This window comes from Oryza sativa, chromosome 8 (assembly GCF_034140825.1).
Source record: "Oryza sativa Japonica Group chromosome 8, ASM3414082v1".
Taxonomy (NCBI): domain Eukaryota; kingdom Viridiplantae; phylum Streptophyta; class Magnoliopsida; order Poales; family Poaceae; genus Oryza; species Oryza sativa.
In genome coordinates this window covers 21,979,269-22,006,664 of record NC_089042.1, presented here as the reverse complement: position 1 = coordinate 22,006,664, position 27,396 = coordinate 21,979,269, and the positions used below count along the sequence as shown (strand labels likewise).

Sequence of the window (27,396 nt, the reverse complement as noted above, 5' to 3'; positions counted from 1 at the left end):
GATGGTACATCGGATAAGTAATTTAGAAGGAAAAATAGTTTAAAGGTTTATTGGTAGAGAAGATGAATAGAGAGACATGCACGAGAGTAGGGTATAGGCTTGGAGCATAGCAGCTTAACTATGATGGTTTTTCTTTCTTTCTTTTTTTTTTTTGCATGCAGTCAAATAGTAGTATGTGGGTGAACAACGTCCGATCCTTTGCTAAATATCGGACGTCCAATGTGTAGCAACCTCTATTTCTCCCCCTAAGTTTTTATTTTGTTTCCATGTCAGCATTTCTTATGCCCTGTCCCCAATTGCCCCTTCCGGAATATCGATTTGAATTCCTGAATTTGTCATAGTTTTAAATAACAAGCTATAAGTAGCTTTTGTTATCATATATTCGGTGTTATGAGTGTAACTAGAGAGTAGAGATTGAAGTGACCCATATGATATGATAGATGGGCTGATCAACCTTGCCATTGATAATAAACACCCTTACCCTCTCTTTTTTCCATGGCATGAGAGAAGCCAAGATAACCTCCGCGTTGCAAGCCTGACATGAGAGAAGTCAAGATAAGCTCCGCATTGCAAGCCGAGTTAGGATAAGGGCTCCTTTGATTCAAAGGATCGGTATAGGATTTTTTCCATAGGATTCACAATCCTATGGATTATTTCCTATGGAGGCCTTTAATTCATAGGAAATGAAAGAAAACATTCCTAAGGATTGCATCCCTTTAGTTCATTTTCACAGGAAAAAAAGAAAGAGGTCTGACCTCTTTGGAAGAGAAATCATGTGTTTTTTCCTATAGCACTATTAAAGGGCACATTTCATCTTTTCCTGTGTTTTTTATTCTCACGGGGTTGAAGAATCATACTACTTTAATTCCTACGTTTTTTCTATTCCTATGTTTTTCCTATCCTGCGAATCAAAGGGACCCTAAATTCCAGCATATATATTTGGTGGATGATGTAGTCGTTGTATTTTTTCAACACATGATTAATTCAACCATCGTGAGAACGAGCTCCTATTCGATGCTTGAATTGAAGCTCCTAGTAGTGCACAAGCTGTGCCACGGCCTTCGAGCCGGCCGAGTGTATCTTAGATTTGCAATCGGCAGATCGCCTTTGAGCTCTCCCACGGTGTCAAGTGTGAACTCCTCACCGTCGACCGCAAGCACCATCACGCGAGCTTTGCTTAAAAAAAAGTGAGGACAAAGTATGTAGAAAAGATTTATGTTGATTTGTGAGGGCAGTTTATAATCTATAAAAGCTGCCAGATATAAGTGGGCCCAGCCTCGGAGAGGCGGGAAGTTACAAAGTGGTATCAGAGCCGACTCTCGCGGTTTCACGGGCACGTGTGTCGCAGTTGCACAGGCATGGTGCGCATGGCTGGTGTGAACCCGGAGTGGTCACACAGCATGGCACATGTGCTGGCACTGGGTCTGGGGTTGATCGACGTCCGTCGATCTCTCTTAAGGGGGTGAGGATGTGACATCCCGACTCAGGGCTTAATAGGATTAATAGAATACTCATATCAACAAGTTGCAACTTCTTTTCCGGAAGTCGATCTCTAAAGAACTCTGAGGTTAAGCATGCTTAGTCAATTTAGGGATGGGTGACTAATTGGGAAATTCTCCCGAGTGAGCATGAGTGAGGACAAGACTTATGTTGGTTTGTGAGGGCAGTCTATGACCTATGAAAGCTGCAAGATGTAAACAAGCATGCGCATGAGTGAGAACAAACAGGCCCGGCCTCGGAGAGGTGGGACGTTATATAAAATATCAAAAATCCATTATATTAGGGGACGGAGGGAGTACTTAATAACTAAAACTATAGTTAGTCTTTTAATATCTTGCTTAATAAGTTAATATGTCTTTAACTAATTAAAACTATACTTATTTAATTAAGAACAGAGGGAGTATATGCCATTCTTTTATGGTAATTCTTGTAACTTTAATATAAATGTTTCATGTGTTTGACCCATGCTCAGCCATTGAGTGTTATATTCTTAATTGTTTGCGTGTAACACTAATAATATTGTGTACATTTCGTTGTTTGCTATTCTGAACTATAGTCTAGTAAAGTAAACCGATTCTTTGATGTTTGTTAGGCTTATGTGTCTAACTAATTGAGGATCACACAAGAAAGGGTCGTCATTGAACACAAGCCGAATCGGCTCTCCCTCGTAAGCTACCTTTTTCTTGTCTTTTCGTGTTATCTTATCCTTAATAGCAAGATTTTCTTAATGGTACCAAACAACTAACCTTGCCAAATTAGGCTAGGCTTGCTCTAGCCTTATATCCAACAAAAAAAAAACTACTCAACAGCATCCCGTACACACGGGATAACTACTACAAATAAAAATCTAGCACCTTATCCTCTTATTTGTCGCTTCCCCTTCCCTCTCCCTCTCTCTCTCTGACTACCACCCTCATGAGCACGGAGGCGACGATGGCGGCTAGCTGTGCAGGGTGGCGCGTTGGGTGTGGAGGACGCTCGGCCCGCTCTCCTTTGCCAGCTCAGGAACTGTCACGCCCCGAGCTAGTCCCGACTGGAATTAGCCTGTGACGCTCCAAATTAACCTGTTAATCGATACCAGTCCCAGGAAACAGTGCTGGTATCACAGGAAGATAGAATATCACAGCAACAGAGGTCTCTTTATTATAGAGTAGGAGTACAGTCATGTTGGGCTGCGGACAGATCCCGAGCTCACAACTGCATTACAAAAGGGAAACGGAAGCCAGGGCTTGGACCAAACAACACAGGCGCGACTTGGGAACTAGGCCGAAACCCTAAAACTCATCGTAACCGGCTTGCTCCTGGAAGAACTCGTCATCAGCAGGATCCGCTTCATCTTCTTCAGCAACTGGGGGGGTTATTTATATAGAGCAAGGGTGAGTACAGGAGTACTCAGCAAGCCAGGGGAAATAAGTGTTTAATGCAGGCTTCAAAGAAAGGCTGGTATTTTTGCAATTGATTTTATTTGAACTCTTTTCTGAAACAACTAAGTGAGTGCTTCTCAAACGACACGGTTGAGACAGTGCGTCCCGTCCGGTCGGAGTATGTGCAATGTATCAGTCTTTAGATCTTAAAACAAGGTTGGCACTCGGCCAACAGCTTTTCAACGGCCACCCGGGCCAACAACTTTTCAAACGGCCACCCGGGCCTAGCTGATCCCGTCAGCTACAGATTTTTCAAACATCAAACCCCTTTTCACAACAGCAATTTCACAAGCAGTAGTCAAACAAAACTACGTTAGGAATCACCTCACATCCGCCCATGACCGTGGGCACGGCTGTTCGAACAGTTAGTTAACCTCTGCAGAGGGGGTACACTTTACCCACACGACATTACTAACCCGGATCGCCCAGCCCGTGGGGATCAGCCACGTCGGGAGACCTCCAAGCTTTCATGACAAGGCATTTCCAAAGCCGACACAGGCTTACCATATGCCGACGAGAGGGGTCCCAGACCAACAACAGGTTAGGTCCCAGACCATACTGTGCCAGGAAGCCCAAGGGGGTCCTCTCCGACACCACCCCGGCAAATCCACATGTCTCTCGGCATCATGGCTCCCCTGATAAGCTAGTTACTCAGCCAGGGGTGTCCCATTCCACCCATGTGGTCGTACTTGTCTTATGTTCGGATGAAATTTCAAGGAATCGGTCCTTAAGTGCGGGAGCGGGAAAACCGTACACCCGGTACGTTCCCCGGTCCGCGGTTTTGGAAATTCATTTAGTTCGCAAGCACCGACCCAGGCGTCGGGTTTTCCAAGTCTTTTGTAAAACCCAAGTTTTACCCAAGTTGTTTTTCAGATTTTAAGTTTGAAAGCGTCCGTCGATACTCGCACAGAGTGCACGAATATCGAGGCGCAACTGGGTGGTTACAAGGGGACATGGTATAACAATTAACAAAGGAAGGATCAAATGCAACAAATTAGGCAGGTCCGCCAATCTGCCTTGCAGACGGGACAACCGATTAAGTGCGATCCTATCAATGCATAATATTTTGCAAGCAATATAATTAAATTTCAAATATAGGCTCAAGATGTTCAAAGGTGGCTTGCCTTGCTCGAGATCCGGAGCTTGATCCTCGAAATCCTCGCACTGCGGGTCTTCGGGCTCCGAAACTACACGCGAAACGGGACAACTCAACAAACGGCGAAAATAAAGCCCTATTAATGACCTCTAAGCGTGCCATTAGATAGATCTCGAGATTTGGGGAATTTTGGAAGTTGAACGGAGTCAATCGGATTTACGGTTGGGAAGATATTGAATTTCTAAGATTATTGGATTTTTGGTCTGAAGGAAAAAGGATTTATTTAAACCCTTTTGGAAAAAGAAAAGGATGAGGGAGGGAAGATAGACTTTTCCTCGGGCGGCTAGGGCGCGGCCCAAGGGAAATGGAGCGGTCCGGCCGAGTTAACTGGGCCCGACGGCCCAAAAGGCGGCCCAGAACGCGCGCGGGCGGGGAAGAGAGAGGGAGCCGGTGGACCGGGCTCACCACGCGTGGTCCCGGGTGGGACCCGCTTGTCAGCGGCTCGGCTCACCGTGCGGAGGGAGCACGCGGCGCACGCGCGCGGGCGGGGAGGGACGCGGTGCACAGGCGCGGTTCGCGGTGAACGCGGATGCGGCGGGCCCACGCGCAGCCTCACGGCTCGCGGTGGAACGCGCGCACGGGAGGGGCTGACCGGGGTCGGCCCGTCCCGTCCTCGGCTGAGCTGGCGCCGACGTGGCGCCTACGTGGCTGCCACGTGGGCTAGCGGGAGGTAGACGACGACGCCGGCCGGAACGGACGGCGGACGACAGCGGCGAACGGTGGAGCGAACCACGGCGATACAGGCGAAAGCGAGCACACCGGGTGGTTGCACAGGACGAGGGGAGACGAGCCAACGGCTCGGATTCGCCGGAGGGAGCTTGACGGCGGCGAATCGCGGCGGCAACAACCGGCGGGGAGGGAAGAGGGAAACGGCGACGAGGCCACGAGGGGTCGATTCCCGGCTGTGAGAGCATCTATGCGGCTACGGGAACTCGATGCTAGCGTCGGATTGGACGGAGCTACGCCGAGCGAGGCTGGCGACGTGCGGGTGCTACGGAGCTCGAGCGGCGACGGCGGCGAGCACACGGCGAGCGACGGCAACGGTTGGGGCGGCGCCGGCTAGCTACGGGGAGTCTACTCGTGCTACCACCGAAAACTAAGGGGGGGGGAGATGGAGCGAGGAGGAAGAACGGAGTCCCCTTCCGCGTCCTCGAACGCACCGGTTCTCCCGGCGCTCAGCGAAGGACGGCGGTGGCGAGACAGAGCACGGGGGCGACGGCAATGGCACGGAGGCGAATGGAAGAGGAAGGGAAAGGGGAGGCTGGGGTTTAAATGGGCGGCAATGTCGGTTTGGGAACCGACTTGCGCGGTCAAGGGCGCGAGCTGGCGCTCGGCGGTCGCGGCCAAAGCGGCGACAGGGAGGATGACGCCGGCGAGGAGGAAAAAGGGGAAAAGGAGGGGGAGAAAGGGGGGCTTGCCCCTTTGCCGATTCGGGAAAAAGGAGGAGGTGAGCGGGGGCGCGCGGCTGAGGGAGGAGGGAGGCCCTGCCTCCGTCCCTTGGAGGCTAGCGCGGGAGTGGCGGGGCCGAGGCGATGACGACGGCGATGACGGCGGGGCGGTTTGGAGCGGAGCGGCGACACTGGCGACAGGCGCGTGCAGAGGCTGACGGCGGCGGCGACCGGGCGGTCGGCCACCACGGCACGCGCGCGCGGCTTGCAACGGGAGGCGCGGTGGATGGAGTGGCGCGGCTCGGGCACGCGCGCTGGCTCGCGGGGCCAAGCGGCTGCGCGGCTGCAGGCGGCAGGGCAGCGGGATCGGGCGGCGCAGACGCGACGCGACACGGGCGGCAACCACGCGGGCGCGCGCGCGAACGAGCGCGGGGAGCGGCAGCGAGGGAGCGGAGAGGGAAGACTCGGCTCGGCGCGGGCGGCTCACGCGCACGCGCGCGGGGGGGGGAGGGGCACTCGGCGCGGCGACGTGCGCTCGCGCGCGCGGCGCGGGGCGGAGCGGAGGGAGAGAGGGAGAGGGGGAGCGGGAGCGCGCCGGGGGAGAGAGCGAGAGAGAGAGAGGGCGCCGGGGAGAGAGGGGAAAGGCCGGGGGAGAGGGGGAGATGGGCCGAGAGGAAATCGGCCCATCGACCCCGGGGGAGGCAAAATAGACTTTTGCGGAGGAATTTGATTTGGAAGGATTTGGATTCGGAATTGAACTCGACGATAGATCGGGGATTGAGATCTTGAGATGGCACGGACACTAGACAACAAGCAAAGAAACAGATTTCGCAATTAGGGTTTTTAGGAGATAATTTTTCCACTAGGCGCCACGACGGAACGGGCGCTACAGGAACGCGTGGCGTGTCAGCTCTCGCGCTGCCGCGCCCCCGCCGACGAGGACCCCGAGCTCCTCAGTCCCCACGCGGCAGTGCTGCACCGCCGCCGCTCCCCTCCGTCCATCCGCCTCCCCAAGCGGCGGTGCTGCTTGCATCCCTTCCTTCGATATTTGCACGTACCCCTCGCACTTCATTCCACTTCGGTTGATTCCTTCACCACCCCCCCCATGGCAGTGCTTCACTGCTGCTTGCATCCCTTCCCCATGTGCGTTTTTCTTTTTTTTTTCCTTGATGATTTCCTTGTTGATTTTTTTTCTTCGGCTTATATGGATAATATCGATTCCCATGTCCCATTCTCTTAAATCTCTCCAATTTCACAGGTACCAGGTACCACACTATGCAGTTGGTACCATACTGTACCAAGTACCAGCCTGTGCTGTGCTGTGCTGCTTCGGCTAATTCAACCAACACAGTTAGAGGTTTACATCATATGATTCATCCTCACATCCAAAAGACAACTACATCTGATAGTAGTGTTCTACATCATATCAATTTGATAGGACAACATGGTCCAGACCATTAGAACCTTCCCAAAAGACAACCGCATCAAATGGATGCCGCAACAGAACCTTTCTTCTCCTTCCCCTTCCCTCTTGCTCTTGGTGGTCTTGTTGACACATCATTTGCATTGCCACTGCAACAACAATTCTATAAGTCAGTACCTAAATCTGAATACAAGATGCAAATAGATTGCAAATGAGGATGGAATTAACTAGTAAGAAATACTAATTACATGGATGATCCAGTAGTATTTTTTTTGTTTGACCTAGGTGTTGCACCAGGAGTATTGCTTCCTTGATCTGAGGATGGTGTTGATGAAGATGACCTTTTCCTGTATAAAATCTGGAGTGAGCAGCCAATTTACAAATGAAAGGAAAAAAAAAAAGATGACAAGTACCTTTTGCTAGCTATAGGTCCTCCCTGACATGTCTTTGCAAAGTGGCCTTTGTCACCACATTCAGGGCATGTCCTCTTCTTTCTACAGCCAGACTCATCTGAAGCTTTAATCCTGTGTGTCCTAGGCCTTCCAGGCTTTCTCCTCAACTTTGGCCTCATCAATTTGAAACCAGGATCTACAAATGTCCACATATTCTTTGATGTCATTGGGTTCCATATCCCAGCATATGTTTGCCTCAATCTTTGCACTGAATAGCACTCATCCACATAGCCATTCATGTCAGGAAACCTTAGAGAGCCTATGAATGCCAATGCATGGTTACAAGGTTTCCCACTTACTTGCCAGGCTCTACAAGAGCATGTATGAGCCTTTAGGTTCACTGCATGCCTCCATACCACTCCCTTGTTGGACACCACAGAAACTTCAGCTAAATCATCGCAATTACTCCTTACCACATTGTAATCTTTTAGATTCTTGCTCTGTTCATTCAGTGTCTTAATAATAGATGGAATTATTCTTCCTTCCATTTTGCTTGCAAGTTGGCTCCTCAAGTGAAATTTGTCAATTATCATTTGCCTAAGTGTGTCAAATAAGTCCACTATGTGTAATTCCTTGATCTTCATCACCCAATTGTTGAATGACTCAGAAAGATTGTTGTTGATGTAGTCCACCTTTGAAAGCTCTGAGAATTTGCTCCTACTCCAAAAAAATGGGTGATTGGTTTTTAAATATGCAATAGCTTCAGGAGATTTCTCAGCAATCTTGTTCATGTGATAGTTGTACTGCTGGCTGGTGTAGCACTTAGCAGCAGGCCACATGTTTTCACCAAAAAGTGGTCCATGGTACTGCTTCTTGAAGTTCTTCCACAGGTGTCGCATGCACTCTCGGTGCTCAGCAGTTGGATAGACATCACTAACAGCTCTCTCTAGTCCTTTCCCAGCATCTGTGCTGATGGCTAGCCCAGGAGGATTACCAATAGCATTCTTCAAGTTCTGCACGAACCATGTCCAACTCTCCGTTGTCTCAGCTTCTATCACACCAAATGCAACAGGAAAAAGCCAGTTGTTTCCATCTATTGCAACAGCAGCTGCCAGCTGTCCTCTATGCTTCCCTGTCAAGTGTGTTGAGTCCATTGCAATATATGGCCTACAACCTTGTAGGAAGCCATCAATGCAAGGTTTCAGAGCTATGAACAGCCGCCTGAAGCATACTTGGTCTTCATGAATCTCGGTATCAATATCGACAATACTTCCAGGTTGTGCCTTCAAAAGCTCCTCTCTAAAAGTGGGCAGCAATGCAAAGCTGTCTTCCCACTTCCCAAATATCTTCTCAAGGGCCTTCTCTTTGCCTCTAAAAACTTTGTCATATCCTATTGTAAATTTGTACTTCTTCTCTAGCTTGACCTTCAATGCACTAGCTCCTAGAGTTGGAGTCTCCTTCAGCCAATCTATAACTCTTTCAGCAACCCAGCTATTTGTTGCCATGGCAGCCCCAGTCTTATTTATGGAACAACAATTGTGGGCAGGCCTATTTACCTTGACCTGCACATATAACAATGTAATTATCAGCTTTTTATGCATCAAATTTAACCATGAAATGATAAAATAATTAACTGAACATTTCAGCACAAATTTACCTTGCAGCCATAGTATTTCTTACTTGTAGAGGCATGAAACCTCCATTTACAACCCTGCTCTTTTTTCTTGCAAAAAGCTCTGAATCTATGCTTGCCCTTTTTCTCAGTTTCAAAAGAATAGTCATGGATTATAGCATGGTGTGTAACAGCTTCCTTGCAAGTAGTAGTATCTGCGAACACCTCTCCTTCATCAATACATGGGTTATCAAAATCATATGCAAACACATGCTCAAGGTCAGAGTCATTGTCATCGTCATCATGTATTTGGTCATCAAGATCATCACAATCATATTCAGAGTCAGAGGAGGCTGCTGCATCACTATCATAGCTGCTATCACTATCAACCTCTAGTGGGTCACAATTTGGGCATAGCTGGGGCTCCTCCTCTTCGTTCTCTTCCTTCTCATCATCCCGAACCTCTTCATCATCGTCATCGGCTTGGCTCCTCCTCTTTGCACACTTTTTTACAACCTTCTTTGCACTCTTTTTAATAGGGGATGTGGCTTCATCATCAGGATGTGAAGTGCTCTCCGGATGGGTGGTGCTCTCATTTTGGGTGGATGGTACTGGTTGGATGGAGTTCTCAAGATGGTTGTAACTCTCAGGCAGTGTTAGTGGCGTAGCATCAACCAATAGGTCAGTAAATAGTGGTGGAGTACATGGAATAGAATACCTCACAGATGGGTGGCACCTTCTTTTAGTTGGTGAAGGTTCAACTTGCAATGGACCACCAAAATCATTGACAATGGCATGAATATTGACAACCCCGTGCTGATTACCCTTATCCAACCAATCTAGCAATTGTGAATCTGTGGTTATCTCTACTTTACTCTGAGTTGACACATCACCCAATTTCCAAAAGCTGATGTATTGATTTGGCCCCCAGTTAAAATTTTCCCCTACATCGTCAACTAGCGCAAGCATCGAATACCTATCCCTTTCGATCGAAATTTTGACATTGTTTCCCTTAACATATGTCCTTTGACTCAAAAGCGATGTGGTAAAATAAGACTCAACCTTAATAATGGCTGTCAAGAAGCCTTGGTCATTCCTACAGGATAAGTAAAACAATGGAGAAATATTCTAGCAGCTCAACGAGGAATAGATGAAAAACCTACATCTAAATATACAGGGACTGAATAACTAATGCATGGAAGACCTATCTAACAGAAATATCATACCAATGTAAAAACATATCCAGCTTAAACTACTTTTAACAAAGTTGTAAACATATGGCTACTTTCTTATATTACTTCATGCTACCATTGTTTGATGATTAATTTATTAAACTCACTATCTATTAATTCAAATAAGCACCTAAGGTGGAGAGGCCGTTGTTTAATTACAATGCACAGCATATTCACACAAAGAGATATTGCTAATGCTTGATTATATCCTGAAGATACGCAAGCAAGATATGGTTAGCTATGCACATGCTAAGGTTGCATAGCAAACCAGCAAATTCGGACTCTTGAACCAGTTGAACAAGGATTAAAAACATTCAAAAAGAATTCCTCAAAACACACACATATATTGTTGGTAACATCCCTACATGATAGATAGAACAAGTAGGTCACAAGCATAAGTATAGATTATATACCTTTCCATGGTGGTCCTGCTGCTACTGCCCACAGTAGCCACCATGCTGCTTGAAGCAGCTGATGCTGCAGCCTGCCGTCGATGCCGACACTCGCTGCAGCCGCGTGCCGCGGCCGCGCGCTGCAACCTGACGCCGCCCGACGGAGCCGCCGCAAGCGAGGTAGCCGCGCCGCAGCCTGACGCCGCCCGCTGCAGGTGCCGCCCCAAGCCGCCGCAAGCACCGCAGCCTGATGCCGCCCGCTGCAGCCGTCGCCCCAAGCTGCTGCTTGACTTGCTCTACTCGCCGAAATCCATCTGCACCTCTTCCATTGGCATCTAATACTTCAAAGCGACCGATTTTTGGTTGATTTGCTCCTAGTTTGAGAGAAGGGATGAGAGGATCTGGGGTTTAGGGTTCGTCGTGCGGGAGGAGAGGAGGAGTTCTGATGCGGTAGAGTTGGGGAAGAACACGGATAAGGTTGAATCTGGCAAGGGCAATATGGTCTTATCGCGTTGCCTTGTTTTTTAATTTAATTACATCAATTAATTTTGTCATCTTACTCATACGGAATGGAACGGTGATGGCATACGGAATCCACGCACACTGCTTTTGGTGGTATATTTGCAATTCGTGATTTTATAATGGTTATTTCGAGTTAAGGAGTGAAAGTAGTGGCAAATATGCAATTCTCCCTTGTCTTTTGGATGTGAGGATGAATCATATGATGTGAACCTCAACTATTGTCATTTAGTTTGATTATGTTACTGTGTTCATGCCAGAATGACGCTAGTTGACTATGTTCTCTTGCTTGTTGTCTCAAATGGTGTTTTATTGATGCCAAAATGCTGTCAATATTACAATTTCATGGGCAGGGGCATTCTTGTCCTAATTTTCATGAAAACCAGCCATATAACGGTGTTAGTCTAAGCTGTGAGTCCAGTGGCAGTTATGTTGGGTTCAAACTGTTTTTAATGGCAAATTTGCAATTACAGTTTTTTTAGTGGTAGATCCACAATACCTGTTCAATCCAGTGGCAAATATGCAATTGACCCTAGTTAATAAGGGTGTATTTAGTTCACGCTAAAATTGAAAGTTTGGTTGAAATTGGAACGATGCGACGGAAAAGTTTGAAGTTTACGTGCGTAGAAAAGTTTTGATGTGATGTAAAAGTTAGAAGTTTTTTTAAAAAAAGTTTGGAACTAAACTCGGCCTAATTTAGCCTTCAGAGACCGGTAATTTTTCTTCAGGTTCACCGGCGAGAGCAGAGCAGCGGAGACAGAGCTCATCACAAAGATCAGCAGAGCAACCAACCCACCTGGAGTCTGGAGACGAGACCCCCCAACCGCCCAAGCCCTAACACACCACGCCGCCCGCGCGGAAGCGCGAGATCTGAATTTCCGAAGTCCGGAACGCCGCGGCCGCCGCCGATGGAGATCCCCACCGACGCCATCCACCGCCTCCGCTCCTCCCTACGCGAGCCCTTCTCCGCCCCCGCCTCCGCCTCCGCGACGCCGCCCTTCCCCTCCGTCGCGGACGCCGTGGCCGCCTTCGACTCCCGCGTGGGAGTGGGCGCCGCGGGGGCCACCCCCCGGTGCGGCCGCTGCGGGGCCGCGGGGGGGCTCCTCCGCGGCGAGGGGTCCGCCGTGTGCGCCTACTGCGGGTGCCCCAGGCGGGAGGGGTGCGGCGGTGTCGCCGCCTTCCGCGGCAGTGTGGCGTACCGGTGGCTGCTCGGCTCGCTCGGGCTGGATGGATCCGTGAGCTTTTTCTTCTCCTCCTCCTTTCCTCATTTGAACTGGTTGATCTGCTCTTGTTGAATACTTGAATTATTGGTGAATCGAGTGGGATGTGTTTTTTTTTCATTCCATTGAACTAGGTAATTTATTAGAAACCTAATCTCAAGCAAATGCTGAATGCAAATCGAAGACTAGGCTTTTGTTCTAAATGAAGAAAATTTAAGGTAGAAACTTTAGCAAAATTTTGTGCTGAACAGTAGTTGGGCAATACCTAGAGTTCTTTCCAAAAGGCTATTAAAATGAGAAATTCATTAATTTGCAAATGTTCTGTATCACTAGTACAGAAACATGGTTTGGAATCCCGGAAATTTGGATTGTTCAATAGCATGTCCTAAAAAAAATTCTTGGCTACAACGAGCGTCGAGCGAGCTAAATAACAATAGAAGGACCCCATTATGCTATCTGCTGCAGCACATTTACTATCAAGTGTAGTCCATGGGAACTTTTCTTAGTTTTCAATGCCATATAATTGATTTTTTTCCCACTCAAGCTTATGATTAATGAAATCTTTGGATGCAACCTGATTACCTGAATATTGGGAATTTTAAGAGATTGGTACTGTACAGAACACATTGGAAAGGTAATATGCATTATTGGATAATGAAACATCTATTACTACAACATTGCTTTTATAGTGAACTTAAGAGGAAGAACAAAGATTTGATATCAGTATTTGATGTTATCTCCGATTTGTTGGATGCGACACTTGAATGGCGAGAGGGCATGCTGTAGGTATCTATAATTATGAAACACTTAATTTAATTTGTATACTATATCATAGTTTTCATGCTTATTCACTCTATGCATGATTTGGACCTACTTACATAAAGAACATATATAATGCATAGCATGCAAATGAATCTCCCAAAACAAATATATAGACCATCAGAAGAAGTGGAAATTAAGGCGTCTCTATCTTTATCTTTGCTTCAACTCTGTGTTTATGATTTTCATTATAATTACAAGCTTAAAGATTTCTTTAAATGCAAAAAATATCCATGTTCAAGTTTCTTGTTTTGCCCCTTTTCCCATCCAGGAGCCTGTAGAATTTGACAACGAGTCTACTGATTCAAGTAAAACCAAAGAAGCACTGAAGAATGGGATGGTCTTATCTGATCTGCTGGACCTTAAACTTTCCTTCCCCCCTGAGAATAAGGAAACATCTGGAAGTACCGAAAACAATGAACAGTCATCTGCTGAACATATGCTAAAATTATCTGGTGTTAACCTAGACTCATTTTTCGCTGCAAGAATGGAGAACACAACCACTGCTGCAGTTCCTACTCAAAAACATACTGTGGTGCAGGAAAAACAAAGCACAGATAGTCATGGTTCTTCCAGTTTGGAGATGCGTGCTACATACTTAACTGGAACGAAAACAAGTTCTCAAAACACAAATCAAATAGAAGTTACTCCAGCATTTGCAAATTGGGATGCTGACTTTCAGTCTGCTAGCTCAGAAAGTGTCACCGAGGACTCCAAGAAATCTGACCTATTTAACAGCGCCTCGAATGTCAAGGCTTCTAGTTTTCCAGCACATGTAACTGCCATCAGCCCAGTTGTACCTAGTGGAAATGAAACATATATGAGAAGTACCAAGCTAGAAGATTCAAAAGATTTGGCTTCAGCAAGTGGCATGCTAGTTAAAGATGAAAGTAACAGTGGAATCTTTCCTGAGAACAATATTGCTGAGTTCACCGAGTCCTCCCTTAGCAAGAGTTCAGCGCATAGTGATCAATTGCCTGCAAGGGGTGATACTGGAGTCGGTATAGATGAAGCTTTTGATGACTGGCAAGAGTTTACTGGTGGAAATCAGGGAAGCCTGTCGAATGCAGGAGAACATATGGAGGGGCCTATAGAGAGCAACCCCTCCGAAATAAAAACCGTAGATACCTGGCCTGTTAGTAGCATGGAATCATCCAATAATGTTACTGACAACTCTGTTGATGATTGGCAAGCTTTTACTTCCAGCTCTGGTCAAGGAGGAAATTCGGTGAAGCCAATAGAAGGGTCAGCTGCTAGTCAAGGAGGAGATGTGGTGAAACCAGTTGGACAAACAGCAAGCATCTCATTTGAACATTTTTCAGAAGCTAATTCTGTTGAGTTATGGCCTGTGGGCAATATTAATGAGCTTCATAATACCAAAGTAGTAAACGAAACTAATGATTCTTTTGATGATTGGCAAGATTTTACAACCTCTGGTCAAGGTCAAGGTGCACCATCTAATCAAGTTGGAGGCATGATTGAAGTCTCACGTATCACTCAGAAAGAAACAAGTGATGACTCATGGTTCACAACAGATGTTAAGGAAGAAATAAATAAAGATTTAGTGAATACAACTAATGCCATGTTGGACGATTTTCAAAGTTTTTCTGGTTCAGATCTAGCACCACAAAGTTCATCGTTTGTAAGTGGAGAAATGATGAATCCTTCATTTGGGCAACATGAAGGAACTGATACTGTGCAATCATGGTTGGGTGGCAGCAATAATATGGGTACAAACATGGCCACAACAAATAGTGAAGACAATTCATTTGATATTTGGAAAGATTTTACAACGTCGGGTCATCAAAAAGAAAACATTTCTATTTTTGAGAGAAAAAAAACTAGCACATCATCAGAGCCAGCTAAAGAAACTGATCCAATGGATTTGTGGTTAACCAGCAATGCCCAGGAATCTAATAGCAGCAAAGATGCTAATAGAATTAATGACTCATCTGGTGGATGGCAGGATTTTGCTAATTTTGGTCAAAAAGAAAGTATGAAAATTCCTGGGGTAGGGCACTCTGCGAAAGATTCTTCAAGCAATTCAGCTGAACTTAAGAACCATGAACAGATAAATGAAGATAGTGACCCATTTGATGACTGGCAGGATTTCAAGAACTCACATCCACTGGATACAAGCTTACAAGTTCCATCAAATTCTTCATTTGATAACTCTTTAGTACGGATGCCTGATGCACTAGAAGGACTGGAATTTGGGAGCTTTGCACAGTCTGTTCCATCCCAAAGCCAAAGAGATAATAAGGAGAATTCTAACGAAACAAATACGGTTTCATCCAATCATAACTTAGAAAGGTTGGTGGTTTTTATACAGTGTTAGACTTTTCACATTAAAATGCATTTTAATTCATATCTGTGTGCCTATTCCCCATTTGATGCTTGTGCATTTGATATCTAGCACTAGTTACCTGGCAACATTTATTGGTTGGAAGATGATTATACTAATCTATGTGGTGAAAGAAAGATAATTATTGGACTAACCTGAGATTTATGTTGTTTTTCAATTGTAAACAATTGAAACTCATGGCACCAGCAAGCTCTAGCAGTTTGTCTAATCATGACATTTCAATGTTCATCCCTGATCACCTAACGTGCCTTTTAGTACTCTTTGTTACTCTTACCTCTATTGGTCATTTTGTTGTTATACTCATCAGATTTGCTGAAATACCTGAGTGTTTGTAAGATATTTGCAGTTCATGTTGCACAGCAATTCCATTGTTAATACATTCTTCATCACGTTAGTAATATAACATGTTTCCATCATGTGCAGGATGGTTGGAAGGCAGCAGACAGGCGATTTGGGTTCACTGTCTACCATTTGGCCAACTACAAGTCATGACACCCAATCTGTTTCAAAACCGGAATCTGCTGATGCAAATGTAGAGAGACTGCTGTCGCAGATGCACGACTTATCCTTTATGCTCAAAGATGATCTGTCGATCCCTGATAAACCTGTAGGTCATTATAAGCCTTGAAACCATGTGTGCTTTGCTACGTTCTCCCAAGATTCGCTTATGTTGGAGTTCCAGCCTTTTGATTGTGGGACCTAACATGGGAAAATGGGAAATAGCTCGCTGATGTAAGTGCAGACAACCTTGTTCTCCCTTTTACAGCAGCCTTTTTTTTCTGAGAGCTACAGTGCATTGATAAGCGGAGATTTATACTGGTATTCTCTGTTGCTTGCCTTGGCTAGCAGAGAGCTGCAGCACCTTGCTCCTCGCTTCAGTTTCAGATTCAGATGCTTTCATTGATTACTGCTTCATTGAGGCGAGCCACGAATTCTGTTTCTGCAATGTGTATGTACCAATTCACGGCCTGTATAAATTGTGTATGGAACGCAAAAAATGAGTTGTTCAATTCTTTTTTTCCCCTCTGTTGTGAGATTGTTGAGGATTGAGATTTACTTTTGACGACCTCGTTACACCCTTTGTCTTAAAACATAATGTTTGTAGCGGACATCTTTGCACCTTAACTGCATCATCCTCCTAAGAAAACCATGCTACTGGCCTATTTGGCTGGGAGAGGACTCGGTTTGAAGGATATTCAAAAATAGCGTGTGTGATGGAGAATCCGCTAGAGTATGATTTTTCACCTCCATACGCTAAACAAAGGATGGATGGCCGGATAGAAGCCAGCATGCTCTTACTTCCTGTATGCACAGAGATTTTGTTAAAAAAATGGTTTGGAAATAATACACAATTTGTAACACAACAGAACACTTTTATACCCATGTTTTAAGTTGAATTAATTAGTGCCCAATCAGGCGTGTGCTTGCTGTCGCAGGACAGGGTGTAAGCGACGTTCACAGGGTGTACGAAGAGCCATGTTAGGTTGGGGGGGACCAAGAGGAGCAGAACAGCAGCAAAAATGGGGGAACCGAATTGATTCCAGTTTATCTTTTCTTTTAGGTGTTAGCTAGAACATCGTTATCTAGTTTGAACTCATGCTTTTTGCTCAACTACGTCCAAGTCAAAGTAAGACGACATTATATGAAGGCCATGTTGAGAATTTCTATCTGAGGTCAGGCGGCAAATATTCTCCCTTTGACATAAAGAGTTGGCAAATATTCCAACCGAGTTTTACTAACTGGTTTCAGGATCAGGAATAAGATTGAGTCATAGTTTGTTTGGAAAAAATACGAATTACCCCCCCTCCGAACTATCGTGGTCGTCTGAATTACCCCTCTGAACCACAAAACTAGATATTCTTCACCTCCAGCTATACAAACCGGACGAATTACCCCCTCGACCCAATCCACGGTGTTTTGGTCTACGTGGCATACACGTGGCATCACAGTCAGCGTTTTTTTAATAAAAAATGGTGGGACCTGCATGTCATACTCTTCCACTTTCCCCTCTCTCTCACTCTTCCTCTCTTCTATCTCTCACTCTTCGTCTGTCTTTCTCACGGATCGGCGGTGGCGGGAGACACGGAGGGGCGGGCGGCGGACGGCGGTATCGCAGTGACGGGCGAGCGGAGACGACTGTGGTGGCGGCTGCGGGCACGACGCACGGGGGCGGGCGGCGGACGGTGGCTACGGGCGTGGCACACGGGGGCGGACGGTGGCGTCGCGGTGACGGCCAAGCGGAGGTGACTGCGGCGGCGGCTGCCGACGCTGCTGGGGAGCAGCGGCGGGCGCGGCTGGACGAGTGGAGGCAGCGGCGGCGGTGGGCTCGACTGGGCGCCAACGCCGCCTCGCGCCCCGCCGTGCCCGTGGTGCCCATGGCGCGCGTGCAGCTGGAGCTGCTCCCGGTGGTGCGCGAGGGCGACGGCGCCCGCCGCCCGCAGTGGATTTCCGGCCGCCGGACGCCGCCCGCCTCTCCATCATGCCCCCGCTGCGCCTAGCGCTGGCCACCAACTCGCCGGCCACATCTGAGATAGAGAGAGAGAGATTGAGAGAAAAGTGGGGAAGAGAGAGAGGTGGGAGAGTATGATAGTCGGGTCCTACCATTTTTTTTATTAAAAAAACGCTGACTGGGATGCCACGTGTATGCCACATAGACCAAAACCACCGTGGATTGTGTCGATGGGGGTAATTCGTTCGGTTTGCATAGTTGGGGGTGAAGAATGTCCGGTTTTGTGGTTAATGGGGGTAATTTGGACGACCGCGATAGTTCGGGGGGTAATTCGTACCGTTTCCTAGTTTTTACTTTTTAATAAAAAGGTAAATTAGATCCGTGCAATTGCAAGGGTGCACAATTAGATAAATATTATTATAATTCGTCTATTCGCAGCCATGCCACTGAAATTTTACAAAATTAGGACCATACTACTACCGTCACGTTTTCCATCCACATCTTCTTCCTTTTTTGTCTTCATTCTTCTCTCTTCCCCAAGAATGGTGGCGCCGCCGCACCCACACCTAAACCCGCTGCCGAAGTTGTTGAGTTGTGATCCAAATTCATTTGCACTTAATAAAGGCCAGCTTCTGCCGTAGCGGTGCGAAGGCTGAAGCTGGCCCATTGGGCTGTGCGCCTGGGGACGCCCGGGGGTGCGGGGGCGGAGCCCCCGCGGTACGGATCATCATCCTTTTTAGGTTTCCACTATATATATACCTCTTGTAAGCCGCCGTGCGGCGATGTAACCTCACCTCAGATATAGTGAAGATATTTTGCTGGCTGACGCCCGTGGTTTTTTCTCTCCTGTTTTGGGAGGGTTTTCCACGTTAAATCTCGTGTCTTTTGTGATTGATCTATTGTTCTTTATTGTTTGTTCGCCTATCGTTTGCTAACAGAAGTAGCAGGCATGAAGACAGCGGCAGCCATTCTGTTGGTGGCGGCACTGGTGGCGTCGCACTGCATGGAGATGGCGTAAGCGATCGACACTTGCCATGAACAGATCCTCGTGGCCATCCACTCCACCGTGAACGTGCAAATCAGCGGCGACATCATGGAGCTCACCGCTAGAGCCGCCATGGTCGTGCCCAGTGCGGCAATGCTGATAGCGAGGCTCCACAAGGAGATCCATGCGCCGCCTTCCCCAGTGGCGGCAGCGGCGATACTAGCAGCAGAGAGCCCGAGAAGGACATATCGCCCTTCGTTTCCATCTCAAGAGAGTCACACTCGGCACCGTAACACTACAAATTCTCCTAGCGCTGTCGTGACGGCCACAACCGTCTTCATACATGCTGCTCCGACGACTGGTTCGGGTGCGGTGGCACCACTGTTCCTGAGGAAGAGAGAAGGAAGAAGATGGAAAATGAATGAGATGGATGAAAAATGTGACGTCAGTGGCACGGTCCCAATTTTATAAAATTCCAGTAACACGGCAATAATAGATGAATTGTAATGGCATTTATATAAATAAGCACATTTACCCTTAACAAAATAAAAATGGAAAGCACAACTTATCTCTACTACTATAAAAGTGGGGTCCTCCTTCTACCCCTCCTATCGTTCTTAGCGCGTCCATGCGCTCCGCGTGAGTAACAATCGTATTCAATATTTTATTCTCGGTCACTTTTCTATCCCATCTATAATTATATAGGATTGACATGTTATAGTACGTAATGAGACACTGTCACAGTCATGTTTTTAGTTTCAAATTAAAAAAAAAAAGCTCAAAATAATACGATGCAATAATGTCACCACATTTTAGAAAAAAAAATGCAAGCTTGACCAAGCATGAGTGCATGACTATAGCTTTTATCTATAAAATAAAAAAAGGACTGTAGCTTATTGCGCTTTTATTACAAAGTCAGTTTCTATATAAAATTTGCATAAAAATATTCGATTTAAAGCTGCATACAACAGATGGCAACCGTGACAACCGACAAGGAACCCAACATGCGGTGTGCCTCATGCTAGCAAAAGTTCGTTTTTTTTAAAAAAAAAACTCATGCTAGCAAAAGTTGATGCAACAGAACAAACACGCGTTCAACTCCAACGGTTGTATTACTTGTATGTGAGCTAAACTCAAAATATAGTTGGGCCTGACTACAATGCCATCTCAAGTCAACAAATGATATGAATTTCTTTTTAGAACTCATCATCATTTTAGTGAGAAAAAAAAACAGACCTGGTATTCTGGTGGTTGTACATTATTCGTCACAACCTCTAAGCCTACCAAAATATATATCAGTGTATAATTCGTTACATAGTTTTATATTGATGATGAAAAAGCGTGATTTTTCTTAAAGACAAAGACGGAACGTAGATAAATTTGACCAATTTCTCAACAGATGATCCAAACCATTCTTTTCTTTTAGATTCGGTAACATTACATCCCTACCTTAAAAAAAGGAGAATGTATATTTTCCTTCGGCTAACAAAACAACTACTTCCTCCGTTTCACAATATAAGACTTTCTAACATTACCTATATTCATTTAAATGTTAATGAATCTAAACATATCTATGTGTTAAATGAATTTAGACATATGTATGTGTTTAGATTCATTAACATCTATATGTATGTGGGCAATGCTAGAAAGTCTTGCATTGTGAAACGGAGGGAGTAATTATTCTTTTATTTATAGGCAATATATCCATCACCGACAAGGTACCTATAATGACTCCGTGAATATTAAGATATACACCTAGTCATCAACAACACTATATGTATAGTTACGTGTATTCAATACATGGGTATGAGCATGTGTGTGTATATAAGAGCGTCCCATCTACACTGTGTTTGGATTAAGAAAAGGAAAATGCTACTTCCTCCATTTCACAATTGAAAACTTTTTAGCATTACTTATATTCATATAGATGTTAATAAATCTAGACACATATATGTGTCTATATTCATTAACTTCTAAATGAATATGAGCAATGCTAGAAAGTCTTACAATCTAAAACGGAGGGAGTACGTAACAGTATCTCGTTCAAACGGAATGATGCGTAACGGTATGTGATTCGAACGGGATTACTGTAGCATAAAAAAAAAAGGAAAAAGAAGAAGCATACTTTTCCCTTCCAATTTGTTTTTTTTTTCCTTCGTCACCGTCATCGCACAGTACAATCATTGTCATCTTCCCTGCTCATCCCGAAGCTTCTCTCCTCCTCAGACCTCACCTCCACGTTCTCTCAGGCAAGCGAGCCCCCCCTACCTTGCCTCCGAAGTAACCGCCGCCGCCGCGGCAGCTAGGTCACCGAGCCCGGGCCCACCCTCCCCTCCCCTCCCCCACGCCGGATGATCGCCGCCGGCGCCGCCTCGATGGGCCGCGCCACCGCCACTCCAGCCCACGGGGCCCATTCGCGGTGGCCCCGCGCCGTCGCGCGCCTCCGCCTCGCGTTCCGCTCCCCGGCGCCCGCGGCCAGCGGCGGCGCGCGGTGGATAGGCTGCTTCCGCCCGGCGCCACCGGCGGCGGTGAAGGAGGCGAAGGGGAAGCGGCCGGAGGTGGAGAAGGAGCCTGCGCGGGGCGGAGGGGAGGACGTGTGGAGCGCGCAGGCGGAGGCCGAGGTGGCGCAGGGCGGGGGTTTCCCCGAGCACCTCGTCGTCATGGTCAATGGCCTCGTCGGGAGGTGGTGGATCCGTGTTACTGTTTGTTTTTGGTTCATCGCTTTGCTTGTCAGCTCTGATGCAACCTGCTGGCATTTGGCTTGCAGTCGTAAAATTAGCCTGGTTGTTTTTTTTTTTTTTGCAGCGCGGATGACTGGAAATTCGCGGCGGAGCAGTTCGTGAGGCGGATGCCGGAAAAAGTGATCGTGCACCGTGAGTACCCCCAATCGATCCACAGGCAAATCTATCTCTTGCGGAGTTCAGTTGCTCTCTGAATTGTGGATTGTAAAGCAAAGTAAGATCTTTTCGTTTGTGTGCCTATTCGCATGTCTTGGGGGTGATATCAGGGAAAATTAGAATGTTGGGAAAGTTTTGACCTCTCGGCATAAAAACCGTGTTTTGGTAATCTATATAGCGTAGTCCCACTTTGTGGAAGAAATCGAGTTTTCGTAATCAACATGCTAGAGTGCAGGCTACGCTGAAGAAATATGGTTTGAGCATGCAGGATGGCAACATGAACATGCCATTGAGACCCAGTCATTTAGGAAAAACATATTAACCACTTGTGCCAACTTGCTAATAATTGTCTAGTTGGGCCTGACTAAAATTAATTTTCTAATTGTGTGAGACCGTGGGAGAATCGGTAGTTCACAAATTTTAATCATACTTATACTTAAGTTACTATATGAGAGAGAAACATAATGGTAGATCCACCAACCAGTGTGACCAAATGCATTTGATTCTGTTGAAATATAATTACATCCATGGATTACATAACTTGGAGTGGGGATGAAGTAACAGAACCTGCCAAAAGACCACCATAAAGAACACTAAGGATTTATATGACAAAGGTTGCATTGACCAAGTTAGCGCCATCAGCTAGTTGCAGCCAAATCTTAACAATATACTGCTGTTTGTGTGTGATATCTATCATTTAGAATTTCATTCTTGTTGTTCCAGAATTATCAGTTTACATGACCTGGTTCTAGATAGTTCCATTCAAAGAAACTCTTCAAGCCAATCATCTTGCTCCTCTTTTTTAGATTGTGCAGAGGTAAAAGTCTTTTAGATTTCAGGATGATGGATATGATGATACATCATTTATCATTCCTTCTCTAGTTATGGTTGTTTCAGTCACTATCTTGTTTTCCTGTAATAAGATTTAGATTGCCACTTCGCATGCAGGAAGCCAGTGCAATTCGGCTACACAAACATTTGACGGAGTTGACCTGATGGGTGAAAGGTTGGCAAATGAGGTACCTAATGACTTATTGCTCAAACTAAATTTTGTCCTCTGTACAAACCTTTGTAGTTGTTTGATCGATTTTTTGTGTGCACTTGACTATTTATCTTGTCATTGCATATGCCCTATGGTTCTTGTTGAAGCTATTTATTATAATTTTCTTAGTTTGCATCTGGTAGATGAAATGACGTCTGTTCTAAGCTGATTGATAGAAAAGTAGATATAGTTATTAGGGAAAAAAAGGTGATAAAATGGTGAAGTTGTTACTTTTTAAATCTTATTCTACAGAATTTATAACTATCCTTCAGATGAAAGCGTAAAATCAAAATTGATCTACATTGATCCATGGGAGTTTGTTTTCATAGTTCAAACTTGTAAGTCCTGTGTATTCAGCTACATCATTTCATATTGGAAGCTAACTAAATTATTATAGGTTTTATCAGTTGTAGAACAAAGAAGAGGTGTGAAGAAGATCTCATTTGTGGCACACTCTCTAGGTGGCCTTGTTGCTAGATATGCTATAGGGAGGCTTTATGAACCAAATAACAAAACTAAATCTTCTTCGGAGAAGAGCAGAGATGAAGGTGAGCGCTTGGAGGGTTTCATTGCTGGCTTAGAACCTATGAATTTTATAACCTTTGCCTCACCGCATCTTGGTTCAAGTGGAAATAAACAGGTAAGACTAATATCCTTTATTGTTTATAAACTAGACAGATCAGTTAACCATCTCTTTCTCTTTTTTTAACTTTGCATAACTACCCACTTAAGTTGCCTCTCCAAGAACAGGTTAATTGGTAGCGCCTGTTAATTGCTACTCTTATTTAATTACAATTATTGAAAGTACATATGAGGTTCAAATTTTGAAGTACTTTTGGAGACAAAAAATTCTGGAAATTGTTATTCATCAAGCAACTTCATAAAGATTAATATTATGGATTTTACTTTTGTTGCTTTCAGCTTTCCTATAGATTACTTGCAAATATGTAGGTGCCTTTGTTTAACAACATTTAAATTCTTCAGTAATGTCAGTCTCATATGGTTTCAGTTTTATGAGATGGCATACTTTTGTAGAAAAATATTTCTTAAGTAGTTAATTAGTCCAACAACTCGATAATGACTAATATTTTTGATTTTACTTGTTTTACTTTTTGATTCTCTAGAGTTTGCAAATATGTAATCAGTTAATCACCTTGATTTAACCTGAAGTAGAACAAAACATTTAAATTCTTCAGTAATGTTAGTCTCATGTTCAGATTCTTCCACCAGCTCCCTTTCTTATGTGGCCTGCCTTTCCTGGAAAGAAGAGCTTCGGAAACTGCACATTTGCTTGTTGGGAGAACAGGAAAGCATTTATTCCTTACAGACAATGATGATGGCAGACGCCCACTCCTCCTTCAAATGGTTGATGACTGTGATGATATAAAATTCAGGTTATTTTCTGTATGATTTATGTTGTCTTATGTGTTTAAAATGGTTGGTGAATGTAAATGTACAGAAATGAAGTTCATTTTCTGTATGTTTACCTTCAGTTTCCCAAAGTAGTCCAAAAATGTTTGGGTATCATTTCTGAGCACAATATGTTCTGTTATGCAGATCAGCGTTGCGCTCTTTCAAACGACGTGTGGCATATGCTAATGCAAACTTCGACCGTATCCTTTAACAATTAACTGCTTCGCTGTTTACTCTGAATTTTCTAGCTTCTTACAAGATATGCACTTAACTAAATAAAAAGATATGGTTGGGTGGAGAACGTCATCAATCCGTCGCCAACATGAGCTACCAAAAGTATGTCTTAGAACTATATTCATGCCTAAAGAAACCTATGGAATTATTACATATTTCTTTTCTGTTCTCTTTAAATTGTTGGTTTACCTTTCTTCTGCGGTTCTGCCTCTTCTCAGCATCGACTTCTTGTTCGTGATGAGAAATATCCTCATATTGTCCATGTTGATAAAGGAGCAACGAACAGTAATGAAGCAGAAGCTCGTTCTGATCTTTATGACCCAGAAGGTATATTTTTCTGTTTGTTAGTTACCCCGAACTGTCAAAGTTGATTGTTCATCAATAGATGACAAAAATCCCTTCTATTTGCAGAGGAGATGATTAGAGGCCTTACACAAGTACCGTGGGAACGTGTTGATGTGAGCTTCCAGAAAAGTAGTCAAAGATTGGTTGCGCATAACACCATCCAGGTGTGAACTTATTACTTTTCCAACCTGCAGTATATATTTTGAGCAAAGTCGTCTTCTTTTCTACTGGTGCCTGAAATTTTGAATAGATAATTGCGGAGTGGCATCTTAACTGTGATTATTCTAAGGAAGTTGGGGTATGCAGTAGAATTTAAGATTTTATGTGCTTTTCTGTGAGTTGCATCTAGTGAAGTATTCTATGATAAGATTTCACAAAAAGTACTTTGCATGGAATGACCTACATGCAAGAATGTGAGAAGTTCCTTATTATCCTTCAAACCTTCAATCTGGATGGAATTGACAGCCACATTGTTACATCTTCCACACTATCAAAGTATAAAAATTTGTGGGGGCGTATCTTCTTTGCTGCAAAGATATCTTAAAGTAATGTATTGTAGTGTGTTCCTACAAGCCCATCAGTATTACCAACTCTTTTCTGTCTTGAAGCATCGACATTCTTGTCCACAAGATGCCATCCATTTAACCATGAAAATGCCATGGTCTTTCTCAACTGTTATTTCTCCGTATTGTTGTGAACTGATCCATTATTTTATATTGCAAAAGCGAGAGATGCAGATGCACAACTTCTCAAATCTGACCATACTTTTCTGTACTCTGACTGCTGTTCCAGGTGAAGAGCTATTGGCTAAACTCAGACGGCGCGGACGTTATCAATCACATGATGGATAATTTTATCGTCTAGTCCCTGAACTCTACGTGCTGCACTGTACCAATATTCAGAGAATTTTAGCGATTGGCAATTCAATTTTGCTTAGGTATTTTTTTTCCCTTGTAGGTTACAGTTCTCATAGATAATGTGATTCAATTATTTAGGTTTCACTCTAAATGTTTCTGATCCCCATTCTTCCCCATTAACTTAGTTATCACATCCAAAGTGTATCATAACTTGTACCCTCTACTGTATCAGAGTACAATGAAGCTAATAGATATTTCCTGTTGAATTGTATTTATATGTGCAAACTATTACAATAATCAAACTTATGTATTGGAGACTGTGATTCGGCTAAAAGGATAAGTGAAAAAAAGATCATCTTTGCTCCCTCTTATTTATCCCAAAATAAGATCATCTTTTTAACAATCATTACATTAGAGTTGATGAAATTAGAGAACAAATACATTAGAACTAAAAGTGGGAAGCAATGCATTGGGATTTAATAAAATGTGGATTTTTCAATCTTTTTTTCTATTGGTATGTATGGGACGAGTGAAAAAGTTATTTTGGGATGGAGGTAGTATTCAACAACCTTCTTGTGTTAAATCCGAACCATTAAGAACTTGAGATGCCGATTCTCACTAATCTTGGATAAATTGGCACATTTTGAGTAATTTCCAGTAAATTGAACGAATTCGAGATGACGATTAATTGACACATTTTGAGTTATTTTCGATAAATTGAAGTCAGCTCTAGATAATCAAAACTTATCAAGATTGTAAACCATGCTTGGCACAGCTCCAGCAGAGCTGGAGTTACTGCTTCATAATTTCACTTCAGAACCAACTCAGAGTTAAATTTAGGAGTTAGGCACTACCAAACAAGCCCTACTCATTACTGTACTTAGGAGACGACTCTCGGTTGGGCGCCCGATCGGGAGGGGGTAAAATCGGGCTGACGTTAGCGCCGATTTATGTACAAAAATTACTTTAAACTGATTTTTCTCTTAAATTACTTATCCAAATCATGATCCGATTGTACCATTAAATTTATTGCAATTAAATCTTTAAAACAAGACCACACATGGATATATTCCGACGAAAAAAAAATTAGCTTATTATTGAATTTTTTTAAATGTTGCACGATGTTCCACCAGGTATATCGGAATTGTTTCACTAAGTAGATCGAAAATGTTTCACTCGTTTAAATCGGGCGTTGTTTCACCTTATATGAAAACAATGTTTCAGCAAATAGCGAAAGAATGTTTCAGTTCGCTGCAACATTATATCTATACATAGTAAAACACTGTGAGTACTCTAGGTGAAACATTTTTCGGTGGAACAAAAAATAAAAAAAATTCCCTTATTAGGGGATTTCCAAAATATATGGGTGTTTTTTTGTTGCAATGGAGTATTTCAGTTCACTGCAACATTAGATCTATACATAGTGAAACATTGTGAATGTACTAGATGAAACATTTTTGGTGGAAAAAAATAAACCAAATTATCTTAATAGATGGTTTCAAAAATATGTAGGTTTTTTATTGCAATAGAGTTATTTGTGTGTGAATACGTGGTGGGCCAGCTGGAGGGCAGGCATGCGCGCGGGGGGGAGGGGGGGGGGGGAGCGTAATCATTATCGTACTTCTAATTTTCTCTTTCAAGAATATGATGTGTCAATTTCCTCAGGACCTATCCTGAACTCGCGTAGCGATGGCTTCTTCCCAAACTGCCCGGCCCATCTGGCCCGCGCTAA

The 27,396-nt window shown here is 44.5% G+C and overlaps 2 protein-coding genes and 1 long non-coding RNA gene across 3 annotated transcripts; 2 read left to right on the top strand and 1 right to left on the bottom strand.

Moving 5' to 3' along the window:
• Nucleotides 1–6,824: 6,824 nt before the first annotated feature.
• On the bottom strand, nt 6,825–7,642 carry LOC107282058 (uncharacterized). Its single transcript, XR_010734284.1, has 3 exons — nt 7,305–7,642; nt 7,140–7,238; nt 6,825–7,040 (listed from the first exon to the last, which is right to left on the bottom strand). It is a non-coding gene; the product is annotated as an uncharacterized lncRNA (long non-coding RNA).
• Nucleotides 7,643–11,836: 4,194 nt separating this feature from the next.
• Nucleotides 11,837–16,464, top strand: LOC4345713 (uncharacterized). The gene is made up of 3 exons (XM_015794430.3): nt 11,837–12,273; nt 13,349–15,390; nt 15,866–16,464. The coding sequence occupies exons 1-3, from the start codon at nt 11,947–11,949 to the stop codon at nt 16,068–16,070; spliced, it is 2,574 nt and encodes an 857-aa protein (XP_015649916.1). The 5' UTR covers nt 11,837–11,946; the 3' UTR covers nt 16,071–16,464.
• A 4,618-nt stretch (nt 16,465–21,082) lies between these two features.
• On the top strand, nt 21,083–25,935 carry LOC4345712 (uncharacterized). Its single transcript, XM_015794432.3, has 10 exons — nt 21,083–21,559; nt 21,682–21,749; nt 22,722–22,792; nt 23,213–23,455; nt 24,046–24,209; nt 24,373–24,428; nt 24,512–24,564; nt 24,681–24,789; nt 24,874–24,971; nt 25,600–25,935. Exons 1-10 carry the CDS (start codon nt 21,228–21,230, stop codon nt 25,669–25,671), a joined length of 1,266 nt encoding a protein of 421 aa, XP_015649918.1. The 5' UTR covers nt 21,083–21,227; the 3' UTR covers nt 25,672–25,935.
• The last annotated feature ends 1,461 nt before the right edge of the window (nt 25,936–27,396 follow it).